This window comes from Lacerta agilis, chromosome 5, assembly GCF_009819535.1.
Source record: "Lacerta agilis isolate rLacAgi1 chromosome 5, rLacAgi1.pri, whole genome shotgun sequence".
In the NCBI taxonomy this organism is placed as follows: domain Eukaryota; kingdom Metazoa; phylum Chordata; class Lepidosauria; order Squamata; family Lacertidae; genus Lacerta; species Lacerta agilis.
The window spans coordinates 94,160,206-94,182,976 of NC_046316.1; the positions used below are offsets into that span (position 1 = coordinate 94,160,206).

At 47.3% G+C, this 22,771-nt stretch overlaps 1 protein-coding gene across 1 annotated transcript in view; it reads right to left on the minus strand.

Annotated features, from left to right (window-relative positions):
* CLDN1 (claudin 1) overlaps positions 1-22,357 on the minus strand; it is a 29,434-nt gene extending 7,077 nt beyond the window's left edge. Inside the window, exon 1 of the mRNA XM_033150929.1 lies at positions 21,924-22,357. Coding sequence (XP_033006820.1) covers positions 21,924-22,146 — 223 coding nt within the window. The 5' untranslated portion in view covers positions 22,147-22,357. The remainder of the gene's footprint in view (positions 1-21,923) is intronic.
* Between the last annotated feature and the right edge of the window lie 414 nt (positions 22,358-22,771).

Below are 22,771 nucleotides of genomic sequence, written 5' to 3' on the forward strand. Positions count from 1 at the left end.
TGCTTGCTTCAAATGCACCCGAGGTCCCGAGCACGTAATAATTACTCAGAGAGGAAGTTGCATCTTCACAGATACTCATCCACGGTCATGCTTGCGGAAGGGGTAGCTATTAAAACAGGCCTTATATAAGTGAGTGATGTGCTCACGGCCATCCTAACCCTTAGGCACAGTACACCAGTGATGATGGCTTGTCAACTTAACAGCGCAATCCTTTTTATTATTATTTTTAATAATATTTATTAACAGGTAGGTAGCCGTGTTGGTCTAATATTTATTAAGTTTTCCATATTAACATATTTTCCATATTAACAATCCAATAAAAACCACTTTAAATACAATCCGAATTATAATACAAGACCAAATTTTATGCCAAATTTTATATCTTTGGGTGACTTCCCATGCTCTGAAGTTCGGGGTGTGATGATCTCACATTGTACTGCGTTCCTTGGTCGGTTCGAAAAGTCCCAATAGAACATTTCCGATGTTAATACTTCGTTTATTTTTAACAGCCTCTGAATTCGTTTAGCAAGTAGCTTAATCCTTCAACAGCGCAACCCTATCCACGTCGGCGTACAGGTAAGCCCCACTAAATTCAATGGGGTTCACACCTAGGTATGCGAATCTAGGACTGCAGCCACCGGCTGTATTCTGATATGAGCTGCCCTCTTTGAAGTTTCAGGAGCCAGGACAAATTTCCAAGTCAATGAGCTCATCACTAGTGGAGGTGGATCAACCACCTTCCCATTAGAACGAAGGAGAAACTGAGTCACTGTTTGCCTACGAAAGCCCTGCAATGATACAGACTATATCAACAGCAGTGCACCAGAAGCCATTCTCTCTCTCTCTCTCTCTCTCTCTCTCTCTCTCTCTCTCTCTCTCTCTCTCAGATTCAGACCTCCGCTTACAAAGGGTCTACTCGTATTCCCTCGTATTCCCATACTCTGCGACAGCAGGGGAAAGAGGGACCTTCTGGGATCAAATCAGAAACCAGGGTGGCTTTTGTAATTCCAGGAATATCCCTGGAAAACAGAGGCACTTGGAGGGTTATGGATGGCCTCTGGGGGTCCCTTTCAACTCTACCGTTCTATAATCCTAACACGTTAAGACAAATAAAATCCTGCCAGAATACAGCAGCAGTGAACTGGATAAAGCCAAAAGTTCTCTTTCGGCCTTCTTCCATTCCTCATTAAGAAAGTTCATGTGAGAGGGGCTTGTTAGCCCATCCTGCGGTTTAAGAAAAGTACTGACCTAGCTACTTGAGGGACTGGTCATCTTGACCTGGTCAGCCCAAACATTTAGGCAACCCAAGAGGTTTTTTTTTGGGAGAGGGACAGCAACCACCTTTGGGTGTGTGCCCCCCGTGAACTCTTGAACGACGGCTGTGAACCTGCCAAGGTACTCGGTCCCTCTCAACTCAGTGGGGCCCATTTCTGAGCAAACATGTTATGGGGGGTGGTGGTGTATGGGGAGCAATTTATTTATTTTTTAAAAAAGCAGGGAATGCCAAACTTGTATCTGGATTCCTTGAAGGCAGACACCACCCTTTCTGAGAACAAAATTCTGCCTCTGGCCTCTTCTGCAGCTTTGCCTATAAAGGGGTTTGGACTTGTTTGGTTCACAAGATCCGGTTCATCTTGTAAAAAAGTTTTATTTGCTATGAGTTTGTTTTTGTTTAGGGTGTTGGCTGTAAACTGCTCACTTCCAAAAGATGAAAAGGCGCAATGATCCAGAGGATTTCAGCAGCTCAGACTGAACCCAGTGGGAGTCTGTTTCTGCATGCACTCTGCATGCTGCTCTGAGACCTCCTTGCAGGAAGGATGGGGTGCAAATGAAATCACATACCCTCCATCGTCCTCATCATTTGCCAGCAGTGGGGCTTTTGACCCCAACAATGTCATCCCTGATTATACATACACACACACACACACACACACACACACACATATTATTAATATTTATTATTATTATTATTAATATACTGCCCTATACCCGGAAGTCTCAGGGCAGTTCACAGAATACATAATAAAAACTAAAAACTACAACCCAATAGCTCCCCTCTACAATTTTTTTTTTTTAATAAAAGTGCATAGGATATTAGCTGGGGGAGTGTGTTTGACCTCACACTGACCCTGGAAAGAAGCGTAGAATGGTAGAGTTGGAAGGGACCCCCCCCCCCCAAGGATCACCTATTCCAAGGGTAGGCAAGCTAAGGCCCGGGGGCCGGATCCGGCCCAATTGCCTTCTAAATCCAGCCCACCGACTGTCCGTGAATCAGTGTGTTTTTACATGAGTAGAACGTGTCCTTTTATTTAAAATGCGTCTCTGGGTTATTTGTGGGGCATAGGAATTAGTTCATTTCCCCCCTTCAAAATATAGTCTGGCCCCCACAAGGTCTGAGGGACAGTGGACCGGCCCCCTGCTAAAAAAGTTGCTGACCCCTGACCTATTCCAAATCCTTTCAATGCAGAGCCACAGTTGAAGAAGAAGAGCTGCTTCCGACCCTCCTGGATGGAAGAGTTAGGTGGATGCCCACGAGAGGCCAAAAGGAGAATCGGGGGGGGGGGGAGCTCAATTTATAAATTAACTCCTCTCCTGCCTCTTGCTTCTGTTTTATAGCACCTTCCCACCCTTCTTAGACTATGAAGTAGGAATTTTGTTGCAAGGGCAATTCCTTATTGACTTTAAAGTCCCTCTTTTTTTTCTTTTTCTTTTGCCTATCCCACACTGTAGGGACAAATGCAACTGGCGTTTAGGTAATTGTGTAGCGTGGCAGCTTACTGCTAGCCATAAATATGGGCAGGTAAGGATGCGGGAGGGGACCCAGGGGTGGCGCTGTGGGTTAAACCACAGAGCCTAGGGCTTGCCGATCAGAAGGTCAGTGGTTTGAATCCCAGCAACGGGTGAGCTCCTGTTGCTCAGTCCCAGCTCCTGCCCACCTAGCAGTTTCGAAAGCACGTCAAAGTGCAAGTAGATAATAGGTACCGCTCTGGTGGGAATGCTGTCAGAATGCTTTGATGTGTTTCCTGCTTGGCAGGGGGTTGGACTGGATGGCCCTTGTGTTGCTTCCAACTCTAGGATTCTATGATTCTAAACGGCGCTTCCTGTGCGCTGCTCTGGTTTGCCAGAGCGGCTTTGTCATGCTGGCCACATGACCCGAGCTGTACACCGGCCCCCTCGGCCTAGTAAAGCGAGATGAGCATCGCAACCCCAGAGTCGGACACGACTGGACCTAATGGTCAGGGTCCCTTTAACCTTTTTAAGGAAGCGGGAAGGAAAACAGCAGGTAAATGAGGCACGATTGGGTGGAGAGCACCCTTCAGCAATCAGGCATGCCTGGTGGACTGTGCAGTTGGCTCTTTACTGCCCTTGCCAGCTTCATCTTTGAGGTTCGCAGAGCAAAGAGGAAGTTATTTCTTCCCCGTCCTCAACGGGGAGCCACACCTGGTGGCTGCATTAGCTGTGATTCCTACAAAAGAATGTAATAAAAGCCCGCTGGGGTCAGACCATGGACCCATCCTCTTCTCACTGTAGCCAAAGAGTTGGCTGTGGGAAAGCAGGATCCGAGCACCAGAGCCACTCTCCTAGCCCGTGGTTTCCAGCAACTGGCATTCGGAACACTATTACCTCTGCCCGGGGTGGCAGAGCAGAGCCATCCTGGCTAGTAGCCCACCCATAGCCCTCTCCCCTCCATGGATTTGTCCATCCTCTTCAAAGCATCCGACTTGGGGCCATCACTGCCGCCATTGGGAGGGAGTTCCTGTTTCACTATGCGGTTAGACTAGATGACCCACCGGGTCCCTTCAACTCTACAATTCTCTGTTCTGTGCCAAGGTAGCTAGAGGGGTGTTTCCCTGCTGGAGTTAGCAAAGGCCTCGTCTGCTTGCAGCTCTCTTATTTGGTTAATTAAATTCTGTTAATTTGGTTAATTGCTTGCATGCAGTTCCTCCGACTTGTTATGGCTTAATGGAGGTAACCTTTTCTCCACTTACGTCTGAGAGTCTTTTTTTTTTGGCGATTTTTAACCCAAGTGATTTGCAATGCAGCAGGAGGAGAAGGAGGAAGGGGACGGATTTTAAAGTTATCATCACCCATCACCTCCTTATGGCAGAAATGGTGCTTTCCCCCTACCGATGCCACAAGAAACACCACTGATATCCAACTAATGGCAATTTTTGAATCCCAGATGTTCCACAGACCTAGAGGAACAAGAGTGAGAATGTGCAATTCTCATTGTTGTGTTTTTTTTAGAGCTGTGATGGGAACCGCCTTGAAAATCGTAGAGTTTTGGAATGTTTCATTGGGTTTTTTTAATTATTATTAAGAATTTATTGGATTTTCAAAATAAAATACACAAAATACAAACACTACACAAACTACACAAATACACACAAAAAAAAACCAATTAATTCCTCATCCTTATCTTCTTTATAATCCTAAACTTGGGACTTCCTCACTCCTCTCTTTTGCGTTATTTCTAATCTTCTTTAGTAACTTTGTAACATTGTAAAATCTACTTTCTTACATCTAATCTTAATCTTACAATTATAATCAATATACTTAACCTTAAGCCTTATTCTTATCAACATATCTCAATCTAAATCTTATTTTTGTCAAATAAAGCATCAAATTACACATCTCAACCTCTTTTATCCTCTCTTCACTTAACTTTGTTATGCTGTGGCCTATATTTCTTCTGATTCCAATTTCAAATATAAAAAAAAATCACATTTTAACAAGTACCTAAATATTTCTTCCATTCTCACAGTCGTTTTCCCTCTGGTGTCGGAGTACCGTGGTCAGCCTTTCATTCCCCAATAATTCATACTTTACCCACCCCTCTCCTGTCCATCATCACCCTTCCCTTTACCTTTCCCATCCCCCACCAGTCTCCCCCCAACATTCCACCAGTCCAGGTTCTCCTTCTTCTATATTTCTTCATGTTCAATTTTCCTTCTTTTCCTTCTGTTCTTTCCTTCAGATGTAGCTTCCTCTTCTCCAGAATGTAGCAATCTTCTTGATAAGTAGTTGCAATAAGTTTATCACAAAGTGTCTTTCCTCCACTCTCAACTTCTTGTTGCATTTTCCATGGTTGTTGTTCTCGAACCTCTGGGCTGCCACCCCAGGAGTTCATTATACTGTCCACACTGAGGGCTCCCCGCCTCTCACGTCAGGGAAGCCTTTCTTGTTTACCAGCTTGTGTATATTCCTCTTCAAAAAATTCCACTGGATCAGCATTCTTTCCATCCTTTCTATGAGTGGATATATAGTACAGTTTTTCAAAGTAGCTCCAATCTGGGTAAACTTATAACATTCTGCTGAAGTAATTGTAATTCAAACAATAGCCTTTCCTGGATTGGTGTCATTGTGAGTCTAAGGAGACTGTGGGATTTGAGTGGGCAGGAAGTGATGGGTTCAGTATTTTTCCAGCTGCGCCAGCCGGTCCACAGCCGCCATTCCCTGCCTGACCTAGACTCCTTGGCCAGAGGGTTAACAGTGTCTCTCTTTTACTTTATAATCCTCAAGAAGAAATCAATCAAGCTCTCAATCTTGCCCCCCAAACAGGGTTTTCTAAAGTATACAAAATCAGCGTTAAACTTTAAAGTAAGTCTTAAGCGGCTCCAGCTCCATTGACATACTTTGATCTTGCCGCTGTCAGAGAGAGACGGACTTCCTCATTTTAAGTCTCTCCGTAAGCCAAATTTCAGCCTTTTAGATTCAAATTAAGCTCCGTACTTACAGAGTCCTTGTTTTAGATCCAAATTGAGGAAAAGCGGAGCGCTCAAAATCGGCAGTCCCGCTGCTTCGTGCCTTCGGTTAGAGGTGGCTTCTCAGCGCCATCCTGGAGCCCCGGCTCAAGCCCCCCTTTTACAAGGGTTGCTTGAGAGGGGTCGGACATCTGGCACCCGCTAGAAACCCAGACGTGGACGCTCTTCCCGCGGTTTAACGGAGCGCAGCGCGGTTGCGGTAGCTCCAATCCCCGAAGACACGGAGCTGTCTCTAGGAGCCGAGACAGCTCCCGACTGCTCAGAATGGCGCTCACACCAGAAGTCCTGAATGTTTCATTTGGGGTCATCATATGCTGATGACACAACCTTGATGGCAGAAAGTGAGGAGGAATTAAAGAACCTTTTAATGAGGGTGAAAGAGAGAGTGCAAAATATGGTCTGAAGCTCAACATCAAAAAAACTAAGATCATGGCCACTGGTCCCATCACCTCCTGGCAAAGAGAAGGGGAAGAAATGGAGGCAGTGAGAGATTTCACTTTCTTGGGCTCCATGATCACTGCAGATGGTGACAGCAGTCACGAAATTAGAAGACGCCTGCTTCTTGGGAGAAAAGCAATGACAAACCTAGACAGCATCTTAAAAAGCAGAGACACCACCTTGCCGACAAAGGTCCGTATAGTTAAAGCTATGGTTTTCCCACTAGTGATGTATGGAAGTGAGAGCTGGACCATAAAGAAGTTGATCGGAGAATTGACTTTTGAATTATGGTGCTGGAGGAGACTCTTGAGAGTCCCATGGACTGCAAGAAGATCAAACCTCTCCATTCTGAGGGAAATCAGCCCTGAGTGCTCACTGGAAGGACAGATCCTGAAGTTAGGCTCCAAGACTTTGACCACCTCATGAGAAGAGAAGACTCCCTGGAAAAGACCCTGATGTTGGGAAAGATGAGAACACAAGGAGAACGGGACAATAAAGCATGAGATGGTTGGACAGTGTTCGAAGCGACTGGCATGAGTTTGACCAAACTGCGGGAGGCAGTGGAAGACAGGAGTGCCTGGCATGCTCTGGTCCATGGGGTCACAAAGAGCGGACTGACTGACTAAACGACTAAACAACAACAAGTCTAACCCCTGCAATGCAGGAATCTCAACTAAAACAGTTTTCTTATCTTTGAAGCTGAGCTTTATACTCCTTAGGAAAACAAAGAAGCAAAACACACAACCAAAATGCCTAAGAAAACCAGAACAACCACTTTTCGAGAAGGTAAGCATTATCAAAACAACAACCCCGGAAATGAGTTATGGGGCAAAAACTGTTAATTGTAGGCAAACCATCTTTTAGAAATGGCTTAAGGCCGAACCTAATACTTATCATACATACCTAAGTCCTTTGGGTGAGCAAATCGGGGACCAAATGGGCTGCTTCCTATAACACCTGGGTAAACAAGGATCTCCAACCCTCCAGATGCAAAGGAGGCTCAGGCTACCCTAAGGCCACACATGATGCTGTTGGTCAGTAGCAGAGATCTCTGGAATTCTGACTTCCTGGGAAGATGTGCAAAAATACCACCCACATAATAGCTACACTTTGGCAGAAGACACGGCTGAGGGATTAAAAGCAGATCTAAAGTTCTCCTGGAGTATAATAGAACTGCAGATTTGGAAAGTTATTCGAGGGGTCATCTAGTCCAAACCCCCCTGGAATGCAGCGATCACAGCTAAAGAACCCCTGACAGACAGTCTTCCAACCTCTGTTTACAAACCTCCAAGGAAGGAGAGTCCACCAGCTTCCAATGGGGTCCGTTCCACTGTCAAACAGTTGGAATCTCTTTTCTTGTCATTTAAATCCCTTGGGTCGGGTCCTCCCTCCCAGAGCAACAGAAAATGAACTTCCTCCATCTTCCATGTGCCAGCCCTTCAGATATTTGAAGATGGCTATCATATCACCTCTCAGTCTTCTCCAGGCTATATACGCTCAGTTCCCTCAACCGTTCCTCATATGGCTTGATTTCCCAAGCCCTCGATCATATTCCGTTGCCCTCCTCTGCAGCCATACGCAACCATGATCTTAAGAGGGATTGCCTTGGAGGTTAAAAAAAACACAACCACTACAAAAGGAAGCCTCTGTATGTGGGTGATATAGAACTCACAGGAAGATTCTTCAATGAATGTGCGAGGATTTTGAAGGAGCCATAGCTCTCCAGTCAACTCAACATGAGCCAATCATAGTCATAGATGTGTGAAGGCAGGTCAAAAACACCAGGGAAAGTGAGGGCACGAGTAGCGATGGAGGAAAAAAATCAGTTTGGTTGGCATTTAATATGAAACTAACGAATTGGAGAGCGAAACATTGTTCTCCTCTCCACGCTAGAACTTGGAGAAATCCAGCGAAGCTGAACTTTGGGAGATTCAAGATGAATAAAGGAAGGACTTCTTCAGGCTCTGCAGGAGGCAGTGATGGCCACCAAGAAAGGCAGGACTGGACAAATATGGCGGAGGAGAGGGCTATTGATGGCTCCTAGCCAGGATGGCTCTGCCCTGCCTCCACTGTTGGGGGTGGTAATGCTTCTGAATCCCAGTTGCTGGAAGCCAGGTGGGAGCCGCTCTTGTGTTCAAATCCTGATTACCACTGGAAGGACAGATCCTGAAGTTGAGGCTCAGTACTTTGGCCACCTCATGAGAAGAGAAGACTCCCTGGAGAAGACCCTGATGTTGGGAAAGATGGAGGGCACAAGGAGAAGGGGACGACAGAGGATGGGATGGTCTCGAAGCGACTGGCATGAGTTTGGCCAAACTGCGGGAGGCAGTGGAAGACAGGAGTGCCTGGCATGCTCTGGTCCGGGGTCACAAAGAGTCGGACACGACTGAACGACTGAACAACAACATCCGATGAGAGCAAGTTGCTGAACTAGATGGGCCACTGGCCTGATCCAGCAGACTCTTCTTATTCTCTTGGAAAGCCAAGGTGAGAACCTCCTAGAAGTGCTCCAGGTGGTCTTTCTGAGGTCTCCTTGAGGTTGCCAGGCGGCCACAGGTGCTTCTGCACCTGCAAGCTGCCACATCTCTAACCGCAAAGCCCGAGACTTCAGGAGGAGGGCTGGTATTGCCCCAGGGCAACACAGGACGGATGAAACCAGCCAGGGATATGGAGATGCAACTGATACTGCCAGGAACAGAGGCGAGGAGTCAGGATGAATCACGGCGCAGCCAGCTCATGTGGGAATCTCCAGCCAGAAATGTTTTTGGATGGCAACATCCATGGGGCTTTCCGAGGACTGAGCCAGATGATACTTGCAGGTGTGCATAACTAACTCCAGTCTTAAAGAAACACACACCTGAAACACAGGTGATTTTTTTTGGGGGGGGGAGTTCAATTGAGAGCCCAATGGTTGTGGAGGGAGCAGGAAGCGCTTAATGCTTTTGCCTGCCAGCGGTTTCTTCCACTAACCCCCCCCCCATTCAGGCATGCGTATCTTTCCCCCTGTAAGGAGAAAGCAGATTGGAAGAGGTTTCGTATTTTACTCTGGCCCTGCCAACCACTGGCCTGCAGCCCCTGGAAGGTTGCCTATGACAGAATGCGGGCATCAGATTGGCAAAGGTTGCCCACCCATGAACTAGACCAGGCATGGGCAAACTCGGCCCGCCAGATGTTTGGGGACTACAACTCCCATCATCCCTAGGTGACAGGACCAGTGGTCAGAGATGATGGGAGTTGTAGTCTGGAGGGCTGAGTTTGCCTATGCCTGGACTAGACGTTCCATTGTGTGTAGTCTATGCTGTAAATAACTTTAAACTGTGGAACTCACTCCCACAGGAGGAAGTGATGGCCAGCAGCCCAGAGGACCAGAGATGCCCATTGGCCAGGATGGGTCTGCTCTGCCTCCACAGTCAAGAGGCAGCAATGCCAGTTTCTGGATACTACGGGAGTGGAGAGGAAAGGGCTCTTGTGCTCAGCTCCTGCTTGTGGGTTTCTCATTGAGGCACCTGGGTGGTCACCGTTGAGAACAGGATGCTGGACTAGAGGGGCCTTTGGCCTGATCCAGGAGGCTCTTGATAGGGGGGTGGGAGCATCTCTTGAGCCAATAGCCCTATCCCAAACCCCAACAGGAAATCCAGTTCTGCATTTTACATTCCTCCAAGTGTTGCACTCAAAAGCCTTTTGTAACACGGCGTGTGACTCTTAAATCTGGAGCGCTGCACGCCCTCCTGGTTCATCAACACGCTTCCTGCCTTGCCCCAAACTTATTGTTGTCATCAGCCTGGATGTCCCAAAAAAATTATTTTTGATGTGGTAATTTTTCCTGCTGTTACCCACATCCTGCGTTACTCCCTCCTCTTCAATAGAGACTGAAGGCAGATTCCTGCTCAAAGGATAGCTGCTTGCAAAAGATCTCTTGCACAGGGCTGGCTCTGGAGAGTGGCCAAAGGGTGCAGCAAATTCTGCAAAAAATAAAAATGAACCCCCAGCCGCACCCTGCCTCTGTCCCGTCAATGTTTTCCAGGCACAATTCAAAGTCTTGGTTAGTGCTGAGAAAAGCCTAAATTTCTTGTTGTGCTACCATAAAGGAGAAAAAGCACACGGGGTGGCCTTTCCAGATCACACCTCCTTACCTAGGACTGTGTTTCCAGCTATGGGCAAAGAGGACCAAAATGGGGGGGGGGTCATTCTTCGCATTTGCCCCCTGCCTCTAATATCCAAAGGCCTCCTTCAGCCTTCCATTTAAGAAATGTGAAATGTTTCATAGCCAAGTTAATAGTGAGCAGCTTTCCTTCGCAACAGAGCATCCCTAAACAGCGCCTTCTGCTTCTACTGGAAGTAAGTCACGTCTGAACACATCCAGGTTGTTGCTTTTTGCGAGTGGGATTCAGCCACACACCAGCGATTTCACATGAAAGAAGAGTCTGCTGGATCAGGTCGGAGGGGGTCCATTTAATAACAACAACAACAACAACAACAACAACAACAACAAGAAGAAGAAGAAGAAGAAGAAGTATGTAGCCTTGTTGGTCTGCCATAGTCGAAACAAAATAAAATAAAAAATCCTTCCAGTAGCACCTTAGAGACCAACTAAGTTTGTTCTTGGTATGAGTGCATGCACACATCTTCAGATATAATTTATTATTTCTACCCTGCCCATCTGGTTGGGTTTCCCCAGCCACTCTGGGCGGCTTCCAACAAAGATTAAAAATACATTAAAAACCCGGCATCCTGTTCTCACGGTGGCCAACCACATGCATGTGGGAAACCGGCAAGCGCAAGACCATTTCCCCCATTGTGGGATTCAGAACCATTTCCTTCTCTGAACTCAGAGGCAGTTGTGCAAGGCTGAACAATTAAAGTGGATCGCTCCCTTCACCAAAACATACTAATCAGACTTTTTTTGATCAGGAAAGCAATGGCACAGGAAAGTGTGGGGTGGCAATTGCTGGATGTTGTATGACCTGAAAGCAAACAAGGCAGAACTGATGCTCAAGAAATGGTGGCATATATAATAATAATAATAATAATAATAATAATAATAATAATAATAATAATAATTTATTTATACCCTGCCCATGTGGCTGGGTTTCCCCAGCCACTCTGGGCAGCTCCCAACAGAATATTAAAAAGACGATGAAACAAAAGGTGTTGCTTCCCTGAACAACTTATGCGAACAAATTGGGATAAATGCTCAAGAATGTGGTCATCTGGAAGTAGAGTGAGGGAGGAATTCATGAACCACAGCATTGTTGAGTTGGACAGGACCCAAACGATCATTCACTCTAACCCCTGCAGTGAAGGTATCACAGCTGAATTAAATTCTGTTCACAATTAAGCTATGGTTTTCCCAGTAGTGACGTACGGAAGTGAGAGCTGGACCATAAAGAAGACTGATCGCCGAAGAATTGACGCTTTTGAATTATGGAGCTGGAGGAGACTCTTGAGAGTCCCATGGACTGCAAGAAGATCAAACTTATCCATTCTTAAAGAAATCAGCCCTGAGTGCTCACTGGAAGGATGGATCCTGAAGCTGAGGCTCTAAGACTTTGGCCACCTCATGAGAAGAGAAGACTCCCTAGAAAAGACCCTGATGTTGGGAAAGATGGAGGACACAAGGAGAAGGGGACGACAGAGGATGAGATGGTTGGACAGTGTTCTCGAAACAACCAACATGAGTCTGACCAAACTGCGGGAGGCAGTGGAAGACAGGAGTGCCTGGTGTGCTTGGTCCATGGGGTCACAAAGAGTTGGACATGACTAAATGACTAAACAACAATAAAAATTAATTTCCACTTTCTAAACCAACACAAGAACTGGAACACAGCCATCCTTTGAAATTCACACTTCTCTGAATTTGCAATGCCTTTCTCCAGCCAAGGAATACGTGTAATAAATGCATAGGCACAGAATGAGATGTCCCTGTTGCCCAACCCTCCCACTCAATGATGCAGGAAATCCAGAGCAAAAACACCCCCAATATATGTCTTGCCCAGTGCGGGGGAGACCACAAGCCCTTTAGATAATTTGTTCCATTGTCAACCTTTGGCTATACCTTACATATTTTTAAAATTAAAAAAACAACAACCATGAGCATATGTAAAGTGCATTATACTATCAATAGCATTGCACAAAAATACATGCAGTTCCTTAGAAACACAGAGATACACACTATAGTGTGTTCTGCGGGGTAAAGTTGGAAGAGGTTCTAAGACAAGATGGATAAATGCAATTGTCCTTAAGTTGCCACAACAGGGCATTGTTGTTTTGAGAGAGAGAGAGAGAGAGAGAGAGAGAGAGAGAGACCTGCCCTATCCTCTCCAGCCATGATGTTTACCACACAGCCAGGGAACAGACCCACTACAAAGGAAAAGCTCCAGTCGAGACCCCACCCTAAATTCCATCGCTGGCAGAGGCCACTGGAAGAGCAGGCCTTTGAAGAGTGCACAGGACGATGTTCGGGGAAGGGAGAGGAACAGGCTTGGGGTCTGGATGCTGAACAATATAAAAAGCTTGTCATTCCACAAGGAGGTGTTGCCAGAAAGGCAAGCAGAGGCTCGCCTGGCCACCAGATTGCACAAGATGAAAGTTCCTCATCCTTGGAAGAAGATCACAGAAACAGAGCGTTGTAGAGTTGGGAGGGACCCCAAGGTCACCCAGTCCAAACTTCTGCAATGCAGGAAACTCAATGAAAGCAACCCATGGCATAAGGCCACCCAATAGCTGGTTAAAAACCAGGAGAGTCCACCACCTCCCAGTGAGTCTGTTCTACAGTTGAACAGCTCATGCCCTCAGAAAGTCTTCCTAATGTTTAGTTTCAATTTCCTTCCTTGTCATTTGAATCCAGTGGTTCGGGTCCGCCCTCCAGAGCAGCAGAAACAAGCAGCTCCATCTTCCATGGGAAAGAAGAAGAAGAAGAAGAAGAAGAAGAAGAAGAAGAAGAAGAGAAAGAAGAAGAAGAAGAAGAAGAAGAAGAAGAAGAAGAGTTTGCATTTGATATCCTGCTTTTCACTACCCGAAGGAGTCTCAAAGTGGCTAACATTCTCCTTTCCCTTCCTCCCTGTGAGGTGAGTGGGGCTGAGAGACTTCAGAGAAGTGTGACTAGCCCAAGGTCACCCAGCAGCTGCATGTGGAGGAGCGCGAGACGTGAACCCGGTTCCCAGATTACGAGTCTACGCTCTTAACCACTACACCACACTGGCTCTCAGATATTTGAAGATGGCTATCGTTTTGCCTCCTCTTGTCAGGCTAAACATAGTCATCCTCTGCACACCTTCCAGCTTGTCAACATCCTTCTTAAACTGTGGTTCCAGAACTGGACACAGGACTCCAGGTGTGGCTTGACTGAGGCACAGTGCTATTACTTCACTTGATCTGGATACTAGGAAAGCAACCTAGTGGAAAACATACCTCAAGGACCACGTCCCTTCGTACGAACCTATCCAGATCCTAAGATCATCCTTTGCAGCCCTTCTTTGTGTGCCTGCTCCATGAGAGGTCCAGAGGGCAGCAACATGAGAACGAGCCTTTTTTGTGGTGGCTCCATTTGTATAATGCTCTCCCCAGGGAGGCTCACTAGCACCTTCATTGTACACCTTTAGGTGCCAGGCAAAAACGTTCCTCTTCAACCAGGCCTTTGAAAATGCTTTGTGGAAAGGGGATTATTGGGTTGTCTTTGTTTTTATTATATGATGTATATTGTAATTTTGTGTTGTGAACCACCCTGAGATCTACAGATATAGGGCTGTATACAGATTTAATAAAAAAAAACTGAGCTCAAATTCTGACTTGGAGGCAGAGGGGGTGGCCAGATGCAGAAGGTCAGCAGCACCAGAGGGAGAGGTGCAAAAACCAACCTTGATCCCGGCATCTGGATCAGGCCTGAGCCACAGTCCAAAGCTATCTGATCTGGGGCTCATGAGCCAAGGAGCCCCCAGTCAGCCCCTATGGCATCCAAGCACATGAATCTGGTACCCTCCGAGGAATCAAGTTCCTCCGTATTATTTTATTTTAACATTCTGTTGGAAGCCGCCCAGAGTGGCTGGGGAAACCCAGCCAGATGGGCGGGGTACTACCGGAACTGCCAGGGAGGAGCAGCAGGAGAAGGCATCCTACAGAGTCCGGCTCATTTGAGGCCTTCTGCCACAAAGAAGGGGCACAGACTGGAAGGAGAAAAGACACCTGGAGCTGACCTTGGTGCTGAAACACCTGTCTGCCTTGTCCCACTGTGCCCCATGGGCTTCTCATCAAGAGCAGAGGCAAGAGTCCACTTAAGTTTTGTTCAGAGTAGGGCTACTGAAATATCAACCTCAGGACAGGGCATCAACTCTTTCTGCAAGCCAGGACTTCCCCTCTCCTGCCTTTTATCAGACACCCTACGCAATCTGGACCTCCATGATGAGCCAAGAAGACAGAGTTGGGGCAAGAGCAGAACATGAATCATGCAAGAGGGGCAAAACACACTCCAGAAGAAGCCCAGAGCAGCATGTGGGAAGACCGACGTGCTCCACAACACCCTCCAACCCGCTCTTGGCATCTCCTCAAATGTGGCAGAAGCTAAAATTTGGACTGACCTGCAGTTTTGGCTGCGCTCAGGAGCAGTGGCGTGATTGCTTTTGCTGAACTCTGCATGGATACACCCAGATTCAACCCACAATCATGGAGCATCCATTTGGTCACCGAAACCTGACTTTGGTTAGCCATTCCCCCCCCCCCAAAATAAACATTGTGCAGTTGCAAAGTGCTAAGTATCAGGCAGAGTGAGGTCATCTGGTTACCTCTGCAGCTGTGACATAGACCAGTTTGGAAATCCGGTTTGCTCAAGTGCCTGTTAAATCATTCGTCATCATTTTTGCCACACCCATCTTCAAGGATCTTGGCACATCTACCAAATCCATATTCAATCAACTAGCAAAATCCTAGCCAGAGCAAATAAATGGCATCCACTTCTCCTCGACTCCTTCAGTCCATTTTGGCTTGATCCATACTCCTTGGCAACACCAAGGGTCAGCGCTCAAGAAAGTGGGGAACAGATGCATGGATCCATGCAAAAATCAGCCCATGCTTCCTGGGATTTTGTGTGTGCTCCATCAAACATTCACCCAATTCCATCTGCAGAAAGAAATCGGTGCTTTCAAAGGAGCAGAATGTTCACATTCAGACTCACTGCTGTCTTCTCCTTCCCTGCTTTCTGCTACTTTGCATTTTTTCCTTAATATCCCACACTTTCGACACAGATTTATGTGATGGAAGTTTATAAAATGGCATGATAGTAGTTTTTAAATTGATGCGTGGCATGGAGAGAATGGACAGAAATCTCTCTCTCTCTCTCTCTTCTCTCTCTCTCTCTCTCTCTCTCTCTCTCTCTCCTAACACTAGAACTTGTGACAGAATGTTGGAAGATTCAGGGCGTGGAAAAGAATGTCCTTCTTTACAGAATGTGTAGTTGAACTGTGGAACTCTCTCCCACAGGAGGCAGTGATGGCTGCAAGCCTCAATGGCTTTTCAAAGAGGATTAGACCAATCCATGGCTTTCGATGCTTATGAGCTATGGTGACTCTGCTCTGACTCCACAGTTGGAGGGAGCAATGCTTCTGAATACCTGTTACTGGAAACTACAGAGAGGGAGAGCTGCTCTTGTGCTCGAATCCTGCTTCCTGGTTTCCCACAGGGGCATCTGGTTTGCCACTGTGAGAACAGGATCTGGACCAGATGGGCCACTGGCTGATCCACTTACTTCTTAAGTAAGCTGTTCCCCACACACAAAAAAAAAAGTGTTATTATAGAGATACATAATTTCCAGAGAGATAGGGAGAAAGTTTGGGAAGCGTAAGGAGCCTTAGGGTGAGTTTGGGCACACTCACAAAGCATTTAAAAGCCATTCCCCAAAAGTAAAAATAGGATCAAAACAGAGGCAGCCTTTTTCCAGGGCAGGAACCAGACTAGGCCTCATAAACAGGGAAAGGCAGGGCGTGAGTGCATTGCCAGGGGTGGCCCCGGCATGGAGACAGGTTCTGCCTGAGAATCACTTGTGAAGCTATGGGATGTTGGGTGGCAACACCCAGGCACAGAGAGGATGGCGGCTTACTGAGCAAATAAACCCTGCATCCTATTAATGCTTGCAAATGATACCTTTCCTCAGACCCAGGGAGAAACTGAGTGACGATCCCTTTGCAGAACTCAGATGCAATGCGGGTGCAGGGAGTGGTTTTTTTATTACCCTTGCATGAGTGTCTCATCCAAAGAACAGAAAGGTCATCTTGGCAGGTTGAGTTGCCATGTTCTCATATTTTGGGGGGCAGAGGTTTCAACCTTTTTGAGTCCACAGCTCCCTTGACCAACTACCTTCTTTCTGCAGCTCCCCTGTAGGGCCCAGGAGCCCAGTTATGTCACCCCTTGCCTGCAGAGCGGGCAGCCTCTCCTTTTTCAATAGCCTCCCTTGTGGAGTGTGCCCTCAGCCTAGCCTCTTTGGGAGTCCTCTGGGCATCTGCTGCTGCTGCCCCTGGTCTCTGAGCTGCCCCCTGCCTGCCCCAAAGAGAGGTGCCTCCTCACACTGCCCACAGGGCCTAGGACTTGTCTGTCCATTCCCAACAGTAAGGGCTGGCAGACTGGGCTCCCTCACCCATTTGCTTGCCTACTCAAAGGCCACCTCACCTCCTGGCAACCAGCACCCCCTGGCCAGCCCAGAGGCACCATTCACCTGGGGAGTTTGTAGCCAGGGCTGCGGCAACAAACAGCTTGAGGCAGAGACTCAGAGGGCATCCGAGAAGGGAGGCAAGGAAAGAGGAACAGAGGACAGTGTTGCCCACGGCACCCCTGACCAACATTCAAAGCACCCAAAGGTGCCATGGCACACTGGTTGACAACCACTGGTGTAAGGGAATGTGGCTTAAGTTGAGGTGTGGCTCAAACCCAGAATCTGTTCCCAAAGCAGTGTGAAACAATAAACAAAGGAAAGCATTCTCTGAACATGGACAGAGTGCATTACGGAGCCCAGATTGTGTAGCAGTTAGAGTGTTGGACTAGGACCTGGCAGACCAGGGTTCAACTCACTCCCCGCCACAAAGCTCACTGGGGCATTCATGACCTCTCAGCCTAATCTACCTCGCAGAGTTGTTGTAAGCATGAAATAGAGGGGGGTGCATTGTTGTATAGCACCAGCATCACCATGCATACATGGGATTAAAAGCCTCAACACCTTAGGCCAGACTTTGCAAGTACATTTTCATAGCACCATAGCATGGTAGTGTTGGAAGGCACCCCTGGGGTCATCTAGCCCAACCCCCTGCAAATGCAGGAATCAAAGCTGTTTCACCTTCTTCTCATTAGTCGTTCAAGCATCCAAAGTATCCTTGACAAATTCCCGAAGGGGAGCCACACCAGCCAGCTGCCCGGTCCAGTTGCAACTGCAGCAAACGTGACACAAGGAGCTCCTGACACCTTCAACGCCTCGGAGGCCAGGGGTGTGTTTGTGGCTTGAATCCACATCGCAAGACGTACCTGAGAAGCTGGTGGGCGCATGCCCGCTAAAGCTTATGCCACCATGCATTTGTCAACCCTTTGGCAGCCACCTGACGAGTCGGCTTACCGGTTCAGGCAGAGCTCGGCAGGAAACCGTGAGGGATTTGCTGAGCGAGAAGGTTGCTAATCAGATTGTGGCACCAGCTACACACACAGGAGCCAGAACAGTGGTGCTTTCTGACGCCCGCAGAATAGCTGAGCGGTTTGACTCTGCTGGAGCAGGGCTTAATTAAAAGATCAGACCCAGCACCACTTTTCAGTGCCAAAGCTCAGTGCTGGGCACGGAGGGACAAACATGAAGGCAAGGATGAGCCTCTGAGGAAGAACATTCTAATGATGAAATGGCCCAGGTCAACCTGGACTTTGTAGCCATCTAGGATCAAGAAGGAAGAAGAAGAGTTTGGATTTGATATCCCGCTTTATCACTACCCGAAGGAGTCTCAAAGCGGCTCACATTCTCCTTTCCCTTCCTTCCTCCCCCACAACAAACACTCTGTGAGGTGAGTGGGGCTGAGAGACTTCAGAGAGGTGTGACTAGCCCAAGGTCACCCAGCAGCTGCATGTGGAGGAGTGGAGACGCAAACCCGGTTCCCCAGATTACGAGTCTACTGCTTAACCACTACACCACACTGGCTCCCAAGTGCCCAAGATCATGTTGCTTCCTTCTGGGCAGCGCTTACCCCCAAATCTCTTGCTTTTAAAAATGAGATTATCAGGAGAGGCTTCTGGGTCAGACCAGTGGCCCATCTAGTCCAGCATCCTGTTCTCACAGTGGCCAACCAGGTGGCTCTATTGGTGAAACCTGCGAGCTGGATTCTCCCTCCTGCAGCTTCCAGAAACTGGCATCCCTAAGCACCTACTGCCCTCCAAAAGTGGAACTAGAACATAGCAATCCTGGCTAGTAGCCATCAATAGCCCTCTCCTCCTCCATGAATTTGTCCAATATTCTTTTAAAGCCATCGAGATTGGTGATCATCACTGCTTCCTGCAGTGAGTTCCAGTTTGAGTATGTGCTGCCTGAATTTCTTTTGTCTTCTGTCCTCAACCTTCCAACATTCCACTATCTTGGAAGTCCCTGAGTTCTAGTGTTATGAGAGAGGGAGAAAAGCTCCTCTCTGCCCACTTTCTCTGTGCTATTCAAAAAATGTATTAACTGGAATGGCTGAAGTTGAGCTAGAAGAAATCCATTAGACTCAAATAATTGTAGTGTTGGAAGGGGCCACCAAGGGTCATCCAGCCCAGCCCCCTGCAATGCAGGAATCACAGCTAAAGAAGCCCTGACAGATTACCATCCAAACACACACAGAAAAACCCTGTGAAGGAGAGCGCACTACTTTCCAAATGATCAAGCACAAACTCTAAATCTTCAAATCAGAGCTTTGAAATTTTTCCTATCCGGATATCAGTGTGTGTGTGATGGGAGGTATCTCCTGTCTTTCCAACTAACCCCCCCCTCAAACTCATGCTTATTCCACCCACTCCTAGAAAGGAGAGCTGAGCTGGCGAAAGCACACACCAAAACACCACACAAACACACACGTACCCAAACGCGCACAAAGGGAGCGATGCCCAAGCCATGACTCCTGGTTTGGAGTGATTCTGGGCACACCTCGTTCCACTTGCGCACACGCTATCTATCCGCAGGCTGTTGCCTGAATGCCAGATTTGAACTCAGAGACCACTGCGCCCCGCGGAGGGTGAACGGGCACCGCCTACATTGTGCGCCCCAATTAATTTCAGCTCTAGCAAGAAAGCCAGCCAACAGGTTCTTTCTAGGAACAGCATGAAAACATTCGCAGGAAACCCTCGCCAAATCTCTAAACCCCAACCTCTGCTAATTGTGTCCACCCTTGCTAAATCGTCTCCGTCCCTCCGCCCCCCAGAAACAGCGGACTGTGTTCAAAAATGCGCTTGCCAAGCCAGCCTCGGCATTTAATCAAATCAAATTATAGTCATTATTCTTTTCTTCCTTTCTTTCCTTCCAGATACCCAGAGGAATAAAGAGTTCTGTTACATGATACGGACAAGTTTGTCGTGCTACAGTAACAGTCAGTAGCCGCTGCTGAAAAGTGGCTTCTGCGTCTCAGCAGTGAGCCCTCAAGCCTTTGGGCTAACTTCCAGGACTCTTAGCAAAGCTCCCTGGGACCAAGCTTCAGTTCCCAATGCTGACGTTTGAACCATAGAGTTGGAAGGGGGCCCCCAAGTGCCATCTAGTCCACCCCCTGCAATGTAGTAATCTCAGCTAAACAATCCCTGACCGATGGCCGTCCATCCTCGGGTTTGGGGTGCATGTTTTGGGTTGAGCAAAAGGTATAAGGAAAAGCCAAGATGTCCACTTCTTTCTCATTCAGTGTCTAAAATCATCCATACTGAAACCCAGGGAAGCAGTGATATCTCACGATTGTGGCTATATCTGCCTCTTTAGAGGTGAAGGAAAACCTTCCGACATATTTGAAGTTCCTCAACATTTCAGTTTGGCTGCTCACGTTGCCGGAGGCACATTCTCACACGAAGGCAGGATATGACTTTAAGAATAAATAAATAGAAAATTTGACATTCAAAACGAAATCATAGATTCATGGATTTGTAGAGTTGGAAGAGATCCCGAAGGACATCTAGAAGATTGATTGCCGGTATGCAATTGCCCTTAAAATGTGGACACTTCAGACTTGCTGTTTCAGGGCTGTTGTTGGGCAAAACAACATTGCACAGTGTTTCTTGAGGGCCTGATTCCGACAAACCCTGGTGAATCTCATGACCTATCATCTGTTACATACTGTCAAATACAAAATACCATTGAATGTCACCTCTCAAATCTTCTGAAATAGATCTCGAACATTGGCAAATTCTAAACTTCTGTCAAGCACAAATAAGTAACTCGAACTGTGAAAAACGCTGCCTGTGAAGAATCAGATTTTCACATGTACACGTGTCAGTTTTAGTTTCGTAAAACTCCTGTACTTTTAATAACTGCCCTCTGGAACCTCAACACACATCCCTGGTCAGGGAAGGGAGAATCACAGATGTGAGTCAATAGGAACCAATAGTTCAGGTGAAAAAGTAGTGTGCTTTGGAACTAGACAGATCTCATCAGAGAGGAATGAGTTATGTGAAACTCCAAAGCTGGCTACCATTTTTTTAAAAATTATCCAAAATAGATACCACATAATTACTGTCCTCACCCTTGTGAAAAGCAACCTGGAGGATTTTCAAGTGTATCTTGAACAAAACCTACAAGAGGAATTTGCATCCCTACCAACAATTTCCTACGTGCATTAGCAACTGTTTTCTCACTACGAGGAGTCTTTTGCAGAGACAGGGCAGACAGAACAGCTCCCACCTCCACTGAGCAGCCTTGAGAAAACTGCCACCTGCCAGCCTCAGTTTCTCATCTGTAAAATGGGCATGTGCGATCGACCTCACAGAGCTCTTTGTTGTGAACCAGCCTGATACTGCTGTGCTAAGGCAATGGTAGCCGGAAGAGATTCCTGTCTGTGGGGTATGGAGTGTGTGTTTGGGGGGTGGGGTGGACACACACATACAGATGTATACATTTAAGATGTGTGAGCAGTAAAAGAAAGCATTGAAAAGCCAAGTGGCCTTTGAATTAGAAAAGAGCGAGGGACTTGGTTGATGCTCTGTGACCTTGCAGAAGCCTGAGAAATGCCTCTGTAGGCTGAAAATTCTTTTCCTGAGTCTGGCTAAGAAGTTTTCCCCGGGAAAACCAAAAGTTTCTGTCTTTAAGGCTGCACGCGACACGCAGATGCCTGCCTTTTTTTTTGCTGAGGTGTGTAATTTGACAACTTGTAAAAGTTAACCTGTCCTCTTAATAATAATAATAATAATAATAATAATAATAATAATAATAATAATTTATTTGTACCCCCCCATCTGGCTGAGTTTCCCCAGCCACTCTGGGCAGCTCCCAATGGTGTTAAAACAATACAGCATTAAATATTTTTAAATTCCCTGAACAGGGCTGCCTTCAGATGTCTCTTAAAAAGGATAGCTGATGGAAGGGTATTCCACAGGGTGGGCACCACTACTGAGAAGGCCCTCTGTCTGGTTCTGCCTTGGAATTCTTAATCCCCGTATTGATGATCACCAATAAAGGCAGTTTATTGACACCACAATCCTGGCGAGCTGAATGAAGAGAAATCCACCGGCCCAGCACCGAAAGGAAACTAGCAAACCACTTACTTGGAAGGCTGAGCAGGGTGTCGAAGGCTTTGCACTGCATCTGCCCTGTGCTCTGTGTGACGCAGTTCATCCAGAGACCTTGATAGATGGCCTGGGCTGTCACGATGTTCTCCCCGGCATAGGCGTTAATTTTCCACTGGGGCATGGCCGTGCTGATGACCAAGCCCACCCAGCCGACGAAGGCCAGGATGAAGCCCAGCAACTGCAGACCACTGTTGGCCATCTCCTTTGCACGGCAGCACCGGAGCTCCTGGGAAGTTTCCGAAGGAAGCCGATTCCTCGCTCGGAGCTTTGGGGATCGATCAGCGCCGGAGCCCAGCCGATTCTTTGAGCAACCTTGACGAAGGAGCAAAGCGAGCTTCTGCTTGTCCTCCTCCGCTTGTAATCCAAGAGATTTCAGAGCAGATTGCTGGATGGAGGAGCTGCCCAAACTAAAGCCGGCTGCACCTGTGGCTCACTATTTAAACCAGAGAGCCTCGGAGAGCCCCCTGGTGGTTTCGCTTGAGTTTGCCAGCGCATCCTGACTGCTCCCAATGAAAGTTAGGCACCACCAAAAGGTTAAACCTGGGTATTCCGGGGTTGCTGTGTTTTTTGGTGTGAAAAATGCAGCCATTTCATCAACTGCAGAAAGATGAAAGGGATCTTTGCTCCTTGCAGAGTCAGAACCAGCCATGCGCCTCCATTAGCCGTAGCATTCTTCGCGCGCATGGGCACACCATGCATTCCATCGCTTATGACGTCTTCATTGTGGGATCCACCCTGTTCCCTTGGCCGTTTTTACTTTTAAGGGCACAGCAGTGGCAGGGACGAGAGATTACTGATGCTGCAAGGATACACCATTAAAAACC